Below are 15,826 nucleotides of genomic sequence, written 5' to 3'. Positions count from 1 at the left end.
AGGGTCCTGTAGAGCAGCATTACAGTGAGGGTCCAGCCAGGAAGTGTGTATATCCTGGCCACGGTTGTTAAAGGTGAATCACTCTCTGCTGACTAGCAGAGATAACAGACATTCTTAAGGTGGATCACTCCATGCGGGAGCCACCCCACGCAGAGGCAGATGATGACGGGGGATCACCCTTCTGGATTAAAGGGATCTCACCCGGCAGGTACCTGCATCATACACCAACTGCACCAACCCTCATCTCTTCTTAGTGGGCAGCGCGGTCCCACACTTGGGTGGGAGGGGGACTCTTGGGACTCTGGAAAATATGGTTTGGGGTTACAGCCTATGAGGCCCAGTGTTGCAGAGGTGACACCAAGGTTGTTGTTGCTGATGTATGTGTTATTCTTATCTGCATGCAGTAAACTGTTTAACCATAACCTGGTGTATGTGGCTACTATATGTGGGTCCTGTGTCAAGGGTCATTCTACACACTAGAATCCTGCACAGGTAGGAGGCGTTGTATATTGTGAGTATCGTTCCAGAGGATACACCCCAGGCTCTCAACTGGCGGAGGTTCAGGCTTGCTGTGAGCCTGACAGGTAAAGCACCACACCTGGTAATACAGATATATTCCCACACCTGTCCCTATCTGCGATTGGGGAGAGGGGGGAACTGTGTTACATTTGGAGGCGCTGCTGAGATCAGACCCGGGGTTCCCAATAGCTGTAGAATACCAGGAATCATGTTACTGCCCATGGATGAGGAGGGGAGTGTACTTCAGGAATCCCTAGAGAAACTTCTGGGCTTAGGCAAAGTGCGGGTGATAGGAGAAAAATATGACCCCACCGGTTACTGGGCTACCATACTATGGACGGTGGGTCAGGAAATATGCCGGGAAAATTCCCCTCTGACCTTACAGGCTCCAGATGCACCAGCAGAAGGCTTTCCCCTTATATACTCAGTGGACTCTCCACAACATAACAGTGAGTTACACCTAAAATGGCGTCTCCCGCCAAGTCAGGAGAGCGCACGTGCTGCTGACCGCCCGCCTGTACAAAATTGTGTCCGGGTCTGGCGCAAAAACTAGAGCTCCACCACCACAATGTGCGTGGCTCAGTGCAGAGCCAGAACCACTCCATGATAGAGTGTGCCCCTCCTCTGAATTCCACCAGGGGGAGGATGCACAGTGAGCCTCTGTCAGCAACTTCTGTTCCCCCTAAGGCCTGGGACATAGTGCCCCAAAGAGTGCGGAGGCGCGCTGAGGCTCAGGGAAAGCGGTGCTTTCCCTGGCCTTACACAGCGCGCCGTCAGGGGGCGGGACGGGTGCGGGCCAGTGACGTCATGGAGCTAGTTCGCCCTCATTGGGCGAACCGCTCACGTGACCGGCCCTGCGCTCCGGCGAGCGCCAAATTTCAAAACTCCGTGAGACACACGCTTCCGCAAGCGTGCGCGAGCCCCTGCTAAAGCCGCTCTCATTGCGGCTGCAGGGGCTCAGTTTCGAGCAGCAGCACGGCTCAGCACGGGTCAGCGCATAAGCGCTGACCATGCCCGAGGCCTAAGAAAGGTAAAAGATGCAGCGAACCGCACCCTCCATTGTATGGAGCCTGGCTGATGAGGGGAAGGGACGCACCGCAGTCAGGACCACCCGAGGGCCACCGTCGTCCTGTAGTATAATTCTTGTGCATCCCAAAATAATTAAGATATGTTATGTATGCTAAGGGGGTATAGGAGTTGTGGGGGGCACAGGGGGTGGGTGTGTTGTATATTTCAAAGTTTATGGGGGGCAATTGTCCCCAATAAACATGCTATTGTGCCTTAACCCCTTCATTGCCTTAGCGAATAGCTGTTAAGGTAATGAAGCTGCCTTATTGTATTTTTTATTAATAGTGTTCGGGAGCAGGGCGTCTCCTGAGCTGAACCGATTTGATTTCTGGCTCAGGGACCCCTGCTTCCCAAGTTACAGGCCCCGGTTTGGGGCATCGGATGCCAGTGTTGCTGCCATTTTTATTGCGTCCACATCGCGTGACGTGACATGTAAATAATGGAGGAGATACTGGCACCCCATATCTGGGCATAACTCGGGAAGCAGGGGGTACCCGAGGCTGAAATCAATGTGGTTCAGCTCAGGAGACCCCCTGCTCCAGCACGCTATTAATAAAAATTACATTAATGCAGCTTCATTACCTTAGCGGATTTCCGCTACGGTAATGAATTATTGTTTATTGATATGTTTGTTTTGACTCTAGTGTAGATGTGCAGAGGGTCTTCGGAGCAGAACCGCATTGGTTTCAGCCTCGGGCACCCCCTACTTCATGAGATACAGGCCCCGTTATTGGGTGCCGGTATCCCCCTGCAGGATTTAAATGTCCCGGTCACGTGACCGGGACATCTCCAAGCAGAGGGATACCGGCACCCCATAACCTGGCCTGTATCTCGGGAAGCAGGGTTCCCCGAACCTCAAACCAACGCGGTTCTGCTCTGGAGACCCCCTGTTCATCTAGACTAGTAATAACATTTTTATTTAAAAATATTTTTTTTTCTGGCGAGATTTGTACAGAGAGAGTGGCGGATATCTCTGCTGCAGACAGACCTCGCCAGGGAAACCCTTCTCGGCAGGCAGGTCATCTCGCCACCGGCAACTCAGGTTGCTCTCACTGATATTCAGGCCTTCCTGCATACCGTGAGAGTAACTCGCCAAAAACATGGCGAGTTCAAACCCTGCCGAAAATGCTTTTTGCGCCGCATAGAGCATAGGCCCATTAGACTCTAGAGGGGAGGTAGGGTAGAGTTATAGGGGTAGTTGCCCTGGGATTGTGGTTAGGCCTCCCGGAGGGGGGGAAGGGGTGATGGGAGGGGTTAACCCCAATCATTATCTGGGCAACGGGGGTATGTAGTGTAGTTTTATGTTGCTATTAGCCACTTTGCGGTCTGATCCGCACTACAATTCAGTCCACGTGGGTCTGTAGATGGAAAGGGAGGACCTGATGCACTGGGTCCCCGGACCTCAGAATTGCATGGAAAAAGGACAACAAACACAGAAAGTCTGCAATAGACTGCAAGAGCAAGCATGCCCAAGACAGATGTCCCCCAAAAAATCTACTGCAAGTCTGTGCGGCAACTCTGAACATACATATCCACATGCAGGAGACTGCCTAGCATTAGGTAAAACCTGAAAACTTTGTGGTAAGAGAAATTACTTTGCAGAAGTATGTAACTCGAGTACTGTCAAGAAAGCCAACTTTGAATTTCTTTGTACACGTTAATAAAAACTAAAAAAAAACATTCAAAATAAATTGTAAACATAAAACCATTGATTGTCACTGGATAACTAGGCCCTCGCAATGGGGAGTCTAGAAATCCACATTGGCAAAAAAAACATTAACAATATTAAAATACATTAACTTAGTGGCTAACTGCTATGGTAATGAAGAGGTTAACCCCTCTCCCCCTCCCTTCTCCAGGCCAACTACCTACCCCTACAGTATATTCTTCAACTGCATATAGTATTACAGTTTATAAAAATAAAATTGCAAAAAAATAAAACACTGTTATAAAGATGTTGATTAAGGAGGTAATTATACAATTGTCGAAGCAGTCATTGGGCTTTTTTTGTCCAAAAATCGATATAGCCTTCAATAGGGATTTTCAGACAAAAACAACCCGAACTACGGCTTTGGCAGATACTGTACAGTGTAGAATAAGGCCCCAAGCCTTTAATTTAGAATGTTTAAAATACACCCTTTCTATGCTAAAGCCTTACTTACAGGCCAACAATATTTTCATTCACGTCAAAATAAAATTTATCATCTTATCAAGATTTATTTTCCATTAACCTTTCTTTCACTCCACTTTAAGCATTATTGAAGCTCTGATGCCATTGAATGCATTAAACATGTTTCACTGATTCTATCTCCTGCTACTCATACTGATTATGCACCGCTGCTGCCTATCTCCAGAGAGCAGCCTCTGGCTGCTGTGGGAGTGACTATACTGTTGTCAACAGTGTTTCAGAGGCAATGAATATTCATAAGCAGCTGAGGCAGGGTTGTGGTTCAGGATTGTTACGCTCCTCTAAACCAAGGACTGGTTGCTTGCAGAAGGTTGGAAACGGGCACCATCATACATTTTAGCAGCATTTCCACTGAATGCAGTAGCTCTCCATCCAACACATCCATCAAGCATCCAGCATCACCCTAAAAAGCCGCAGCAGATACATGGGCTAGGATGCTCATCTAACAAGGACTACTTGCATCTATCTGCATTCTTCTTCCTTCTGCTCTGGGAAGCTGCTGGCACATCTCCGCTCTTTGCAGGTGCATGTTTTTCTGTCTATACAATGAAACTGTTATATTGATGGTTGATTTTCATTCACGCCATCTTACATAGGAAATATGATACTATTCCATTTCTAAGGTCCCTTTTTAGAAAGATACTACCATCAATTTAAAATGCATATTCAGTGTTTATATAATTATGTCATGTTCTATCTCATTGGTATGTTTAGATTTGCAAATGATATGTGATGACAGCTCTTGATTAGTAGCAATATGGCAGTGCAGGAACTCTTGACCATTAAGTGATTATCCTCTATAGGGACAGGTATTTATTTTACATACAGTATGTACTGTATGACACAATCGAATTACACTGCAGGAATAGTATCAGGTCATGACCTAGAGTAAAATCACTGGGTACTGTACCAGCTACTGCAGTGCTCTTGCTTTCTAGCAGGAAGTAAAAAGGTATAAATTCTGTGCCACGAAACATTGCTGTTTATGGTGATTTCCTTGTGTACATCTGGTCATGACTGACCTGTGAAAATAGCTGCTGAGCCAAATACAAAGGAATCTGTATATCATGCTTTGGTTATGTATCAGCGTATACAGTTCTCTCATTACCCTTAGTTTTCATAAATGCCAGACATTTGAGTAGTTGTTAATCTTTGGTTTGTGGTTTTCTCTGTCATCGGTCTAGTAATACGCATTTTTAGGCTCTAGGATTGGCAGCTGTCCGTGGTATTGATTTATGAGCCCTTGCAGGAGGTCAAAACAAATTAAATTGGACTGGGTAGAAGCAGGCGGACTCAGTCAATACACTATATGATGCAATATAATGTTCACTGTATAGAATACAAGGGCTTTGTATTGTAAGTACTTGAAGGGAATAATGCTTGAAGTCGGAGATGCACGGGGGCAGGACCAAACAGGTATATACAAGCAATGTATGAAATACTACAACTTCCCAACTTGGGTATAATATCATAAGGAATGTATTACCTAGCAAAGAACATGAGACAAAATATTTGGCGTGCATCTTTCTTGGGTATAGAAATAATGTTTCCTTCTTAACCCATTAGAAGTAAAAAAAAAAAAAAAAGCCACGTTTTAAGCACCAGCCTTAGTAGTGGGAATACTTGTTTTAGAGCAATTTTCCAGGGAGTTCCAAGTCAAATCAGAAAAAAACATTCTCCAAAAGCAGGAATTCACATTGATTGTATTATTTATTCGAAGTGTATGCACCGTGCAACATGCACTGGCAGTAACATTTGTATAAACAGTAAATATTATTCAATGTTAGGGGTTTTAAGCTCTCCAACATACAATAAGAAAAAAACATTTTGCATCCCGAGAGGCCAGCACTCCATTGCTTTATAAAAGGTAGGTATCTGTGTATATCTTTATTTCTATAGCCCCATCCATGTACTGTACAGTACATAAAGATGCAGCGGCCATTATTTTAACAAATCACGGCGCCGTTTACGTGTGCGCTGCTGTACTCCACGTGGCATTAACGCGGCCAATCGCCCCAGGCACACGTGTTTATCATGGTTGCTTTGTTTGAATTTCATGGATTGTGTGCAATGAAATGAATGAATTGTAATGTGTACAGTACTGTGCTACTGTGACAATTTCAGGTGTTTAAAAACCAGAACACTAAAATGCCATTTTCTGCACTCACGCCTTAAGCCGGTACGGTTGGAAGAAATCCCGCGCCATGACGTGGGTATTCCGAGGTATACACCGCGTGGTTTGTTAAAATAATGGCCGCTGCATCTGTACATCTTCAAAGCTGTAATACACGTGACAAAATAATAGGAGACAGAATGGGAATAAGTGCCACAGGCATAAACATTAGGAAAAGGAGTCCTGCAATGAAGAGCTTACAATGTAATTGGTTAAATCATATACACAGACTACTGCTTTTGTTACAGATAACGCTACCTATTAGGGTAAATAAACAGGGCAGGTCATTTGCGTAAGAAATCTTTCACCAGTCCTTGCATCCCTTTCTGTGCTTCCCTTGAGAAAGATGTGTAGATATGTGGTGAATGTTTTGGTTTGTGGCAGTGGACAGAGTGATCTTTGCCCCAGGCTTGGTGAAGTGTAACCAAGGAAAAGGAAAAAGCAGGGGCACGGAGACTAGTGCAAGGGATTGGAGGAATCACATGTGAAAGATGGGGAGATGGAGGGGGAAGGCGGGTGAGCCCAAATGTGAAAGCCATTGAAAGAGAAAAAGATAAAGGGGAATCCATGAAAGAAAAAGGAAGAGAAAATGGTGAAAAATAAAAAAAAGGTGATGAGATTGAGAGGGAGAGAAATGGACAATGAAGGAGTAGAGGATGGAGCACAAATTAAAAGCTGCTTCTGTATGTTACCGAGGAAGAAATTGTGTCATAGGCCCTGCACTAAAATATAACATAGCATAGAAAAGATGTTAAAGAATAGAGGGGAAAAGAAAATATAAAGGCCTGTATTCAATATGGTGACAAGCTGTCAATGCACAAATTACAATGCGTTTACTTCCAAGGCAATGGAAGTTATCATTCATAACTGTGTTAACAGCTTCTGGTCATATTGAACAGGGGGAAAGAGAACATTAGAATCAGTTAAGAAAAGATAGAAATATCAAATAGAAAAAGTATACACACCAGGCGACTTGCATAAGAGTTTGCATTTATTTGTTCACTTTTCAGCAAATAAAAAGACCACTTGTGAGCACATGCACATGTCTCTGACAGGTCCACAAACCTGCCTTATCCCATAATCTCTTAGCATTAAATCCTTCCACTTCAGCAGGGGATTCTGGGTAATGACATGCAAATGAGCACTCACAGTGTGTCACAGACAGCTGTTTCATCCTTTTTAAGGGTTCAAAATAGCAGATGTTAACCTCTCCATCTGCTATACATACTTAGTGCCTCCAGCAGTGTAGAGGTTAAGGAAGAAGGAAGGGGAGATAAAGGTGTGGTTAAGAAAGTCATTGGGGAGGGCTGTCTCTGCTTGAAAAGACAAACACCCCCAAGCTATCATAATTATGTACTCTGCAATGATTTCCCTACATTTTGCTGTATGTGCTTTTTGTGTTTCCATTTATACAGCACTTTGTACAGTACATGGGAACCTTTCATTTATACAACATTTCTATAACAACTTAAAAGATTGTCACCAGTATATTCCCATACACTCTACTATTATTGTTTAGAATCAACACAGCAACCTTGCAGATGGTATTTTGACAGCCTTTTACTTGTGTACTGATCTGCAAGTTACAGTAGCCTCCTAAAAAGAAAAGGGAGAAGGGGAATGGCAATACGGTTATTACATGACAGAGTACACTGCCAGAAACATAGGCCAGGGAATAGGTTTAAACAACCAGATCCAAATTTAAGAGGTAAGGAGCACCATAAAATAAATACATTACACTTCCCCATTGAGGCTGCAATAAAAATATTTATTGGGTGTCATGGGCAATGTTAACGATGATGTGCCATAACCTCTGATGGTACAGTACTACATCATTATTTTAACTCCTTCTGTTCATTTGTCTGCATTTGATTACAGGGAATCTGAACGTACTGTAGATTCATACATAAACTGTTGGTGGAAAGCTGCAGGCAAAATTACATATGCTTAATTGGCTCTGCCTGTTTGTGTATTGGTTGCATGGAGTACGGTAAGGGACAAATTATTAACCCCCTTTAGCGTCAGATGCGCTGAAAGGACCATAGGGATGGGTGTCAAACTTGGTTTACTTCTAACATCTGCTTCATGTGTCACCTTGACCAGTTATCCTGCAAATAGTAACGTGACTGCTTCAAGCACATAATTTCGGGTCATATTTCAAAAGTTATCACTTTTTTTTTTTTTTTTTTTTTTTTTTTAAATCCTCATTCCTCTGTAGCAATAATTGACTCAAAGCTACATATTTAAAATGCTGGATCTTTTTGCTCGCTTATCAATAAAATAAAATACATTATCCCGTTGTACATTTAAGATATTCTACACCCCCTAACACTTTTGCATTCACCTGTTTCCCTTTCCTAGTATATCGTTAAATTGGCACAGCTGGTGTGCTGTCGCTCCGGATTCCTTCTTCCTATCTTTAAATGTGTAATTATTATCTTTTATTTATATAGCGCCAAGATATTTTTTTTACTACTTAACCCTTTTATGGCAGAGGGGCTTTGAGAGCATAGTACTTCAATGAATTGCTGGCTGTACATACAAAGGAAGAGTTAATAGATGATCACAAAGTTGACCAGTGAATGATTTAGGAACCTTTACTCTCAGCCACTGAGAGTACAAGGGCCACATCATGGTCCTTCACAGGCTGTCTTAGTGTAGGAGGTGCTACGGGTAAACCTATTTGGCAAAATATACAAATATAATAAACAATTTGTGTACCCTAACAAACATAACCATTATATTTGACTTCTGGGCACATCGACATTAAATTCATTTCTTGCACCCGGGAAGGAGCAAATATTGGTACCTTGATACATAGGCCCAGGGCCACCAACAGTGAGGGGGGGAACACAGGGTCAAATATCCAGGGCCCGGTGGTGGAGGGGGCTGCCTCTGGTCCAAAGATGGATGTTCGGCCCCTTCTGAAGTCAGGCCCAACATTCGCTTTGGGTCGTCTTGGTGGGTCCCCCTCTGCCACCGAGAAGAGCCTGGCAGGGGTGTGTGGGGAGTTGTAGGGGCTGCAGTTAGAGGGCGCAGAGTGAGAGAGTGGGCAGATTGGGAGCGAGAGGTAGGGTCTGATTGAGAGAGAGGGTGCAGAGTTAGAGAGAGAGGGAGGGAGTCAAAAAAAGAGAGGAGGGACGAGGAAGAAGTGGGAGTGAGAGAGTGGAGAGAGAGAGAGAGAGGGGGGAAATAGAAGACATTAAAGAAATGTCTTGCCCCTGTGAACGAGAAAATATTGGCAACTTGATACAGATATCCTGACTCCCTGTTGAGAGACGTAACTACTGAACCATATCTCCTCTGTAAAAGGTTTATGGTTGATAGTCTGAGCCAATCCAAGCACTTACTGATGGATGGATCTCCTCTTAGCTTTTAACTAATTTGACTATTTGGAAGCATGAGATGTTTACCCTTCACTTGTGTGACTTTAAAGCAAGGGTCATGATTTCAATTACCAAATCTATTTTGTCTTCTGTGACAGTGAAGGATGTTTGAATAAGACTAAAGATTTTGTCAAAATCCTACCCACAGGGGTTAATAGAAACGGATACCGACAGCAACATTTCTCAATAAACTATAATATTTACATTAAATTGATACTTTATTGTGGCTGAGCTAGGTTAATGGATTAAGGAATTGCATGCCTTTTTCATCGATTTATAACCTTGGAAAATTAGGTGAGAAATTTGAATCTTTCCTAGTTTCATAATACTATGTATAAGATGTGGTACAGTAGCTGCATTTGTCCAATCTAATAGTTAGTAGTTAATAACACTGGCTTGCATAATGTCTGGAAAACAATTTTCTTAAACATGCACTTTCTTTAGCTCACTAATCTATTGTTATATCAAAATGCATTCACACCACTGAATAAGAAGCATAAGGTAAGGGACATAGGGGTATTATCAAATCGGTTCCATGATGCTTCTGTTTGCCTTTAATATGGACAAGATATCCTTGTGGGGAATCCACCCCACTCTGCTTTAATCAATGGTAGCTCTCTCTAATGCTGCAATGAGCGTCGTGTGGCTGGCATCAAAACCCCAATGTGTTACATCACTGGAAAAGGGACTTCATCAGGGTAGGACAGAATGCATTATCACCCTTATGAAGTCAAATTTCTAGTGATGAAACGCATTGGATTGTTATTCCAAGCCATCATGACACCATTTCGTTCATTGCAGCATTAGTGAGAGCTGACACATGTTAAAGCGAAATGGCGTGGATGCCCAAAAGGATATATTGTCCATATTAGAGGCAAATGGAAGCATAGTGGGACTTGATCGTAGATCTCCTCTAATTGACCCTCTGAATAGTAGACATCACGCCTCTATTTGGCAGATGGCCGGTCACAAGCTTAGTCTTGTGTTTTCATTGCTGAATTGCATTTTTTATCTTGAGAGTGAGCTTTCGTCTATACTATTATATTAAAGTATTTAACTTTTTTAAGTATGCAGCATGCGCTTCTCAATCTTGGCATTTCCCAGAATCCCTTGCTGCAGTGGAAGCACTGTGTGCTGGGTGATAATGGTGAAAGGCGGTATATATATATATATCACACACACACTGTATATTGACAAAGGCTCTGCTGCGTTAACACAGCACAGCGCCTCCACCTGTGAGGGATCCCAGCATTTGCCGGATAACTCCTTCACAGGAACTATTACAGAAATGAATACACACACAGGTATATAACGAATATTTACTGTACACACATACAATGCAATAACAGTATCCCAGTGCACTACCCACAGTATAGCCCAATGCCACAATGTACTGAGGGTGTGGTGGCACCAATAGCCCTGGTGTCCTTCCCAATGTCAGTCCCACCCAAGTGTGAGGTAGCGTTACCCCTGTGGACCATTGGTGCACTTATACCTCCCTGTACCCAGGTGCCGCTGATGAATTAGAGGATCAGTCAGGTCCCATGACGTGGGGCAGCCAATAATCCCCTCACTCCTTTTGCGGCCGATCCGCCTGGTGAAGTGTGAGCTCTAGCTGGAGGGTCTCACACAATGGCTACAGGGCCCTGGCCTGGTCCCAGGTCGCAGGGCACTGCGTGGCCATCCAGTCATCAGTGTAATAGTACCACTATATGCTAAGGGGAAGTGCCCCTATCTGGTGTCTTCCCTGCAATACACAAACTAGAGGGGGTCTCAGGGCCTAGCTGGGCCTACGAGGCAATACTAGGCCTAGTCCAGGGAAGCACTGCATCCAACATGGCCACCCCCTGCACCGGAGTATCAGAGCGTCTCCCCGATTGCACGGGGCTCCAGCATCTAGCCGCCAGCTCCCCCGCACCTACAGTAAGGGATAGGGGCTTGGCTACACTTATATAATAATATAATTATATGTAGCCATGCATAATAATGGACTGCAGACATCTTCCCTGTTGGCAGTAAACCCTGGTAAGTACAGGTATGCCAGCAGTAGTTATGGAGGTTTTCCTCACACCATGGTGAGGTGCCCTATGTATGGATGGAAGTGGCTGCATGCTCTGAGTCCCTGGTTAGTGACATCAGAGATGTGCCTGCCCCCTGAGGTTTATAAGGCACAACACTGTCAAGTTATAGTGGTTGTTGCTAAAGTGTTTGGCTCCTGTGAAAGGGATTGCAGGATAGCTTTGTGTCCACTAGTGCTGTAACTAGTGGCACTGGTTTCCAGATCAAGCCTGTCAAGGCCACACTGTGTCCAGGGACCTGGCACAGGGGTGATCTCCCTACGGGGAGAGGGGATCCCACTCCAATTGGGAGGGCAGTACCTGGCAAAGGGACAGCACGGAGGAATGTGCGGCTGAGGCTGATAGCTGCATGGGGCAGTCTACTTCATCGAGTACATCAATAAAGATGCCCTGTTACCCCCACTGTGTGAGTGTGAGATTACTCTGCAGTGGCAGTCACCACTGAGAAGGAGTTCCTCACCAGGACCATCTCCCTGCGGAAGCATAGATCCTGATGAGGTGGAGGCGCTGCACATGATATAGGTAGGACTCGCACCCACTACCTCAGCTACCTGTCCTGATGACATCCCCTAATACCATCAAGCGGGAGACTCAGGAGTCCTGTTACCTGCAGGTGCACCACCATATAATATCATGTAATGGGGACCGGTTAGACCACACGGGCCAATGTGAGATTGGGTGGGTCAGACAGGAGGGAATACCCGTTACATATATATAAATATATTTATATATAAAATTAGAAGTTAGGACTTGCCCCTGATCTGGAGTTACCTTGTCGTGGTCGGCAAGTTGTCCATGACTAGCTAGCCACTTAAGCGCGAAGGGGTTAGTAGTTTAATATGTTCTGCAATATTAATATTTTGTATTTGTGTTGCCTACATTATACACATTGGCAAGATAGGGCTTTGATTGGAGAAGAGAGGGCCAGAGTCACAAAGCTCTATTAAGAGACAAGGTCAATCAAAGTTGACGTCATATTATGCCTTAAAGCTTATATTCAAAGTCTAATAGCGTAACAGTAAGTTCTGTTTCTGGCCAGAAAGAGCACTGTGTTAACTACAGTATAACTGACTTTTTTTTAATATGCAAAAGAGGTGCCTATCAACAATAATAATAATAATAATAATAACATGTTCTTGTATAGCGCTGCTAGTTATACGCAGCGCTTTACAGAGACATTTTGCAGGCACAGGTCCCTGCCCTGTGGAGCTTACAATCTATGTTTTTGATGCCTGAGGCACAGGGAGATAAAGTGACTTGCCCAAGGTCACAAGGAGACAACACCGGGAATTGAACCAGGCTCCCCAGTGTCAATCAGTGTCTTTACTCACTGAGCCACTCCTTCTCCCAAAGGTCCCTAAGGTCCCTAAGGTTAATGCAGGGACTTAGCGTTACGCCAGTTAAGTCATACATAAAGGTGGCATTTCTGCCATCCAGACCCTGAAATAGAATATGAGTTTTGCTGGAATGTCAGAGTATGATTCTATTGACTATTTTTACCTCCAAAAAACACTCATTTATGCAATACGTGGAGAGATATCTGTGAACAAACCTGAACACACATGTTATACCTGGGAAATATGCTGATTTAAATAATGAAGTATACCTTGCATATCAGCATATTTTCCAGGTATCCCAGATGTTTTCCCAAGGTAACACTCGACATAGTCCGTCTGCCTGTCTCCCTCTCTTTTTAACCCTATAAAAGTTTAGTGAATTTGGTCCATAAAGACACTCAGAACACAGGGAAACCCATTGTAAAAGTCACAGGGGGTTATTAGTTCAACTATTTTATATTTTAAGAATATTGAGAAATGATATGGAATACTGTATGTCATTGAGACATATTTTGTTGTAGGTGCAGAATGTATTGTATATTGCCTTATTTTTGTTATTGAGCTTTTCACAGCTATGCTTTCAGGCCCATACTTGGAACACCATTTAAGGTTTATCATTGCACCTCTATTAGAAGCGCCTCACACCCCCCCCCCCCTTCTTCCATACTTGGAAAACATTTGTATACAACTATGAAACAACATGCAGTGGAAGAGAGGGTTATATGAATGAGTGCTTTTATTTTAATGCAAATCAAACTTAACAATTAACCCCTTCAGTGTCTAAAGAGCCTTAAACAAATTGAACTGCATTACTGCTCCCTGGAACTAAAGGGGTCGCCCCAAGTGGGACATTTGTATAGTGATCAAAGCTGGTGCAGTCTCTATTAAAGAGGGAGACATGTAGACGTACTGTACTAAGATAAACTGACAATGAGGTACTCTTTTTAAACTTAGAAAGGTGCTTAAATAAAGGACAGGTTTACAGTTGCAGAAGATAGAGCAATTTATCCTTTTGCTGCCTTACAAAGCCATGTAACAAGAAGAGACACAGACATTAAGGAAAGAAGATGGATATAATCAATGAGGAAAAAATACGCATCACACATTTATCACACATTTATCCACTTGATTCCACACCAACATTTATATAATCTCTTTGGCATAATGGTTTGAGGCATCCAAAGAACAGTACTAGGAAATAATGGTTGCAAACAGCTTATTGCTTTGTGGCATTTGATTGGTTCTTAAGTCAATATTTTCTGTCTTGGCAGGCAAGCTGAAAGTGACGCCTTCCACTCTGCCTCCACCCCTGCGGTGTTCAGAGATGGAGGCCCCTCTGGTGTGCCTTGATGAGGAGTTTGAGGACATAAGGTCTTACTCTGAGGACCGCGAAGAGAAAACGAGGGGCATCTACATGCCATCCCCTCGGCACATGGAGGAAGTCTCCCTCTCGGAGCTGGAAAACTTTTGCTCTGAGATCATCAGCTTCAAGTCCATGGAGGATCTCGTGAATGAGTTTGATGAAAAGCTGAATGTTTGCTTTCGAAATTACAATGCCAAAACGGAGAACCTGGCACCTGTGAAGAATCGACTGCAGATCCAAGAGGAGGAGGAGAGCCTCAGGGATGAAGAGTAAGTAGAGTTTATGGTTATGATTGGGAGCCCCTTTTTTGCTCCTGTAAGATCTTGCATAGCCATAATTCTAAACTCAGAATTCAGCGTAATAGCAGTAAATTCAGTATTTTTTTATTACACTAGAACAAAGAAGGGAACAGTAAAGTGGGTACAAACTCATTCACTGGTCTAGTTATGCTCACTTTTTCAACAGAGAATAAAATAAATAAAATATTAATATATTGGCTCCACAAGTACACAAGTTTAGCACATAATGTGACACAAATGGAAGAAAGGTGAGGGTTTCATTTATCAATGTTTCTTTACTGCAAAACAAGTGAATCTCTTGTGTAAATAATAGCACCAAAAGTATCAAGGAAAATAGCAACTTTGGTTTCAATGGGGCGTATGTTCTTTGTTAAATCATGTGCTGTTTTTCTGCTGCATCATTTTTGCAGCAGGGGAACTTGGCTAAACAGCCTTTGCAAATGGGCTCACACATGGCCATGTGTTTGTGTAAATACAGCTTGAAATAAAGAAATAATATTGTGGATTACAGAGTGCGCCATCTCCAAGGTGAGTGGAGGATTTACAATTTTGCCGCGATTAGGCCCATACCTTTTTTCCGTCCCTACATTTGTTGTCTCGCCCTCTCCACAATACACATAATACCGCCCTCTCCTCAATACATCACATTTAATACCCCCCCCGCAGCACACACAATATAGCACCCCTGCGGCACACTCAAAATGGAATCTCCCCCCGTGCAGTACACACACACACACAAAATGACGCTCCCCATGCAGCACACTCACACACATGTCACCCCATCCTGCAGCACACACACATGTCACCCCCCTTGGTTATACCAATGTTTTCAACCTTTTTTTTGGTTAGGGAACCCCAGAATTCAATTTTTAAATTCTGTGGAACCCCAACACTTGCTGCTTGTCTCTTGCCCCCATCACACACACACACACACACACACACACACACACACACACACACACACACACACACACACACACACACACACACACACACACACACACACACACACACACAGACACACACACACACACTAGGGGGGAGCCAGGCTATATACACAAAAGAGACAGACAGAGCCCCTAGTGGTAGCACTCTATTCCAAAATGATATGGTGATTATTTAAAATAACTTTATTATTGACATAACGTTAAAATATTGGGGTCTAAAACAAGGATTAAATATTCCAAGTGTGTGTGTCTCTATTGGATTGATGTGTCCAGAAGAGTGTACATAATTGGATTAATGTCCAGTGTTTGGGTAGTTCACTGGCCCTAGTGTTCCTCGTATAGAGTGAATTGACTAGAGTTCTAGTGGATTGTCAGCAGTTTGAGCCACTCATGCAGTGCCCCAGTAGGATATACTAGTTGGTGCTCTTAAGTATGGGACCTATGCTGTGCTATTGCGTGATGGCAGCT

General features: G+C 43.6%; 1 protein-coding gene across 4 annotated transcripts in view; it reads left to right on the top strand.

The window, feature by feature from the left end:
* Positions 1 to 3,993: 3,993 nt before the first annotated feature.
* FEZ1 (fasciculation and elongation protein zeta 1) overlaps positions 3,994 to 15,826 on the top strand; it is a 72,574-nt gene continuing 60,741 nt past the window's right edge. For 2 of the 4 annotated variants that reach the window (XM_075604332.1, XM_075604334.1), the window contains exons 1-2: positions 3,994 to 4,298; positions 14,021 to 14,381. In XM_075604332.1, the coding sequence (XP_075460447.1) occupies positions 14,074 to 14,381 (308 nt within the window). In that variant the 5' untranslated portion in view covers positions 3,994 to 4,298; positions 14,021 to 14,073. The remainder of the gene's footprint in view (positions 4,299 to 14,020; positions 14,382 to 15,826) is intronic. The other 2 variants (XM_075604335.1, XM_075604333.1) reach the window with 1 other exon arrangement.

This window comes from Ascaphus truei, chromosome 6 (assembly GCF_040206685.1).
Source record: "Ascaphus truei isolate aAscTru1 chromosome 6, aAscTru1.hap1, whole genome shotgun sequence".
Classification (NCBI taxonomy): Eukaryota; Metazoa; Chordata; class Amphibia; order Anura; family Ascaphidae; genus Ascaphus; species Ascaphus truei.
Note: the sequence above shows the minus strand (reverse complement) of the source record. Positions and strands in the feature narration are given on the sequence as shown.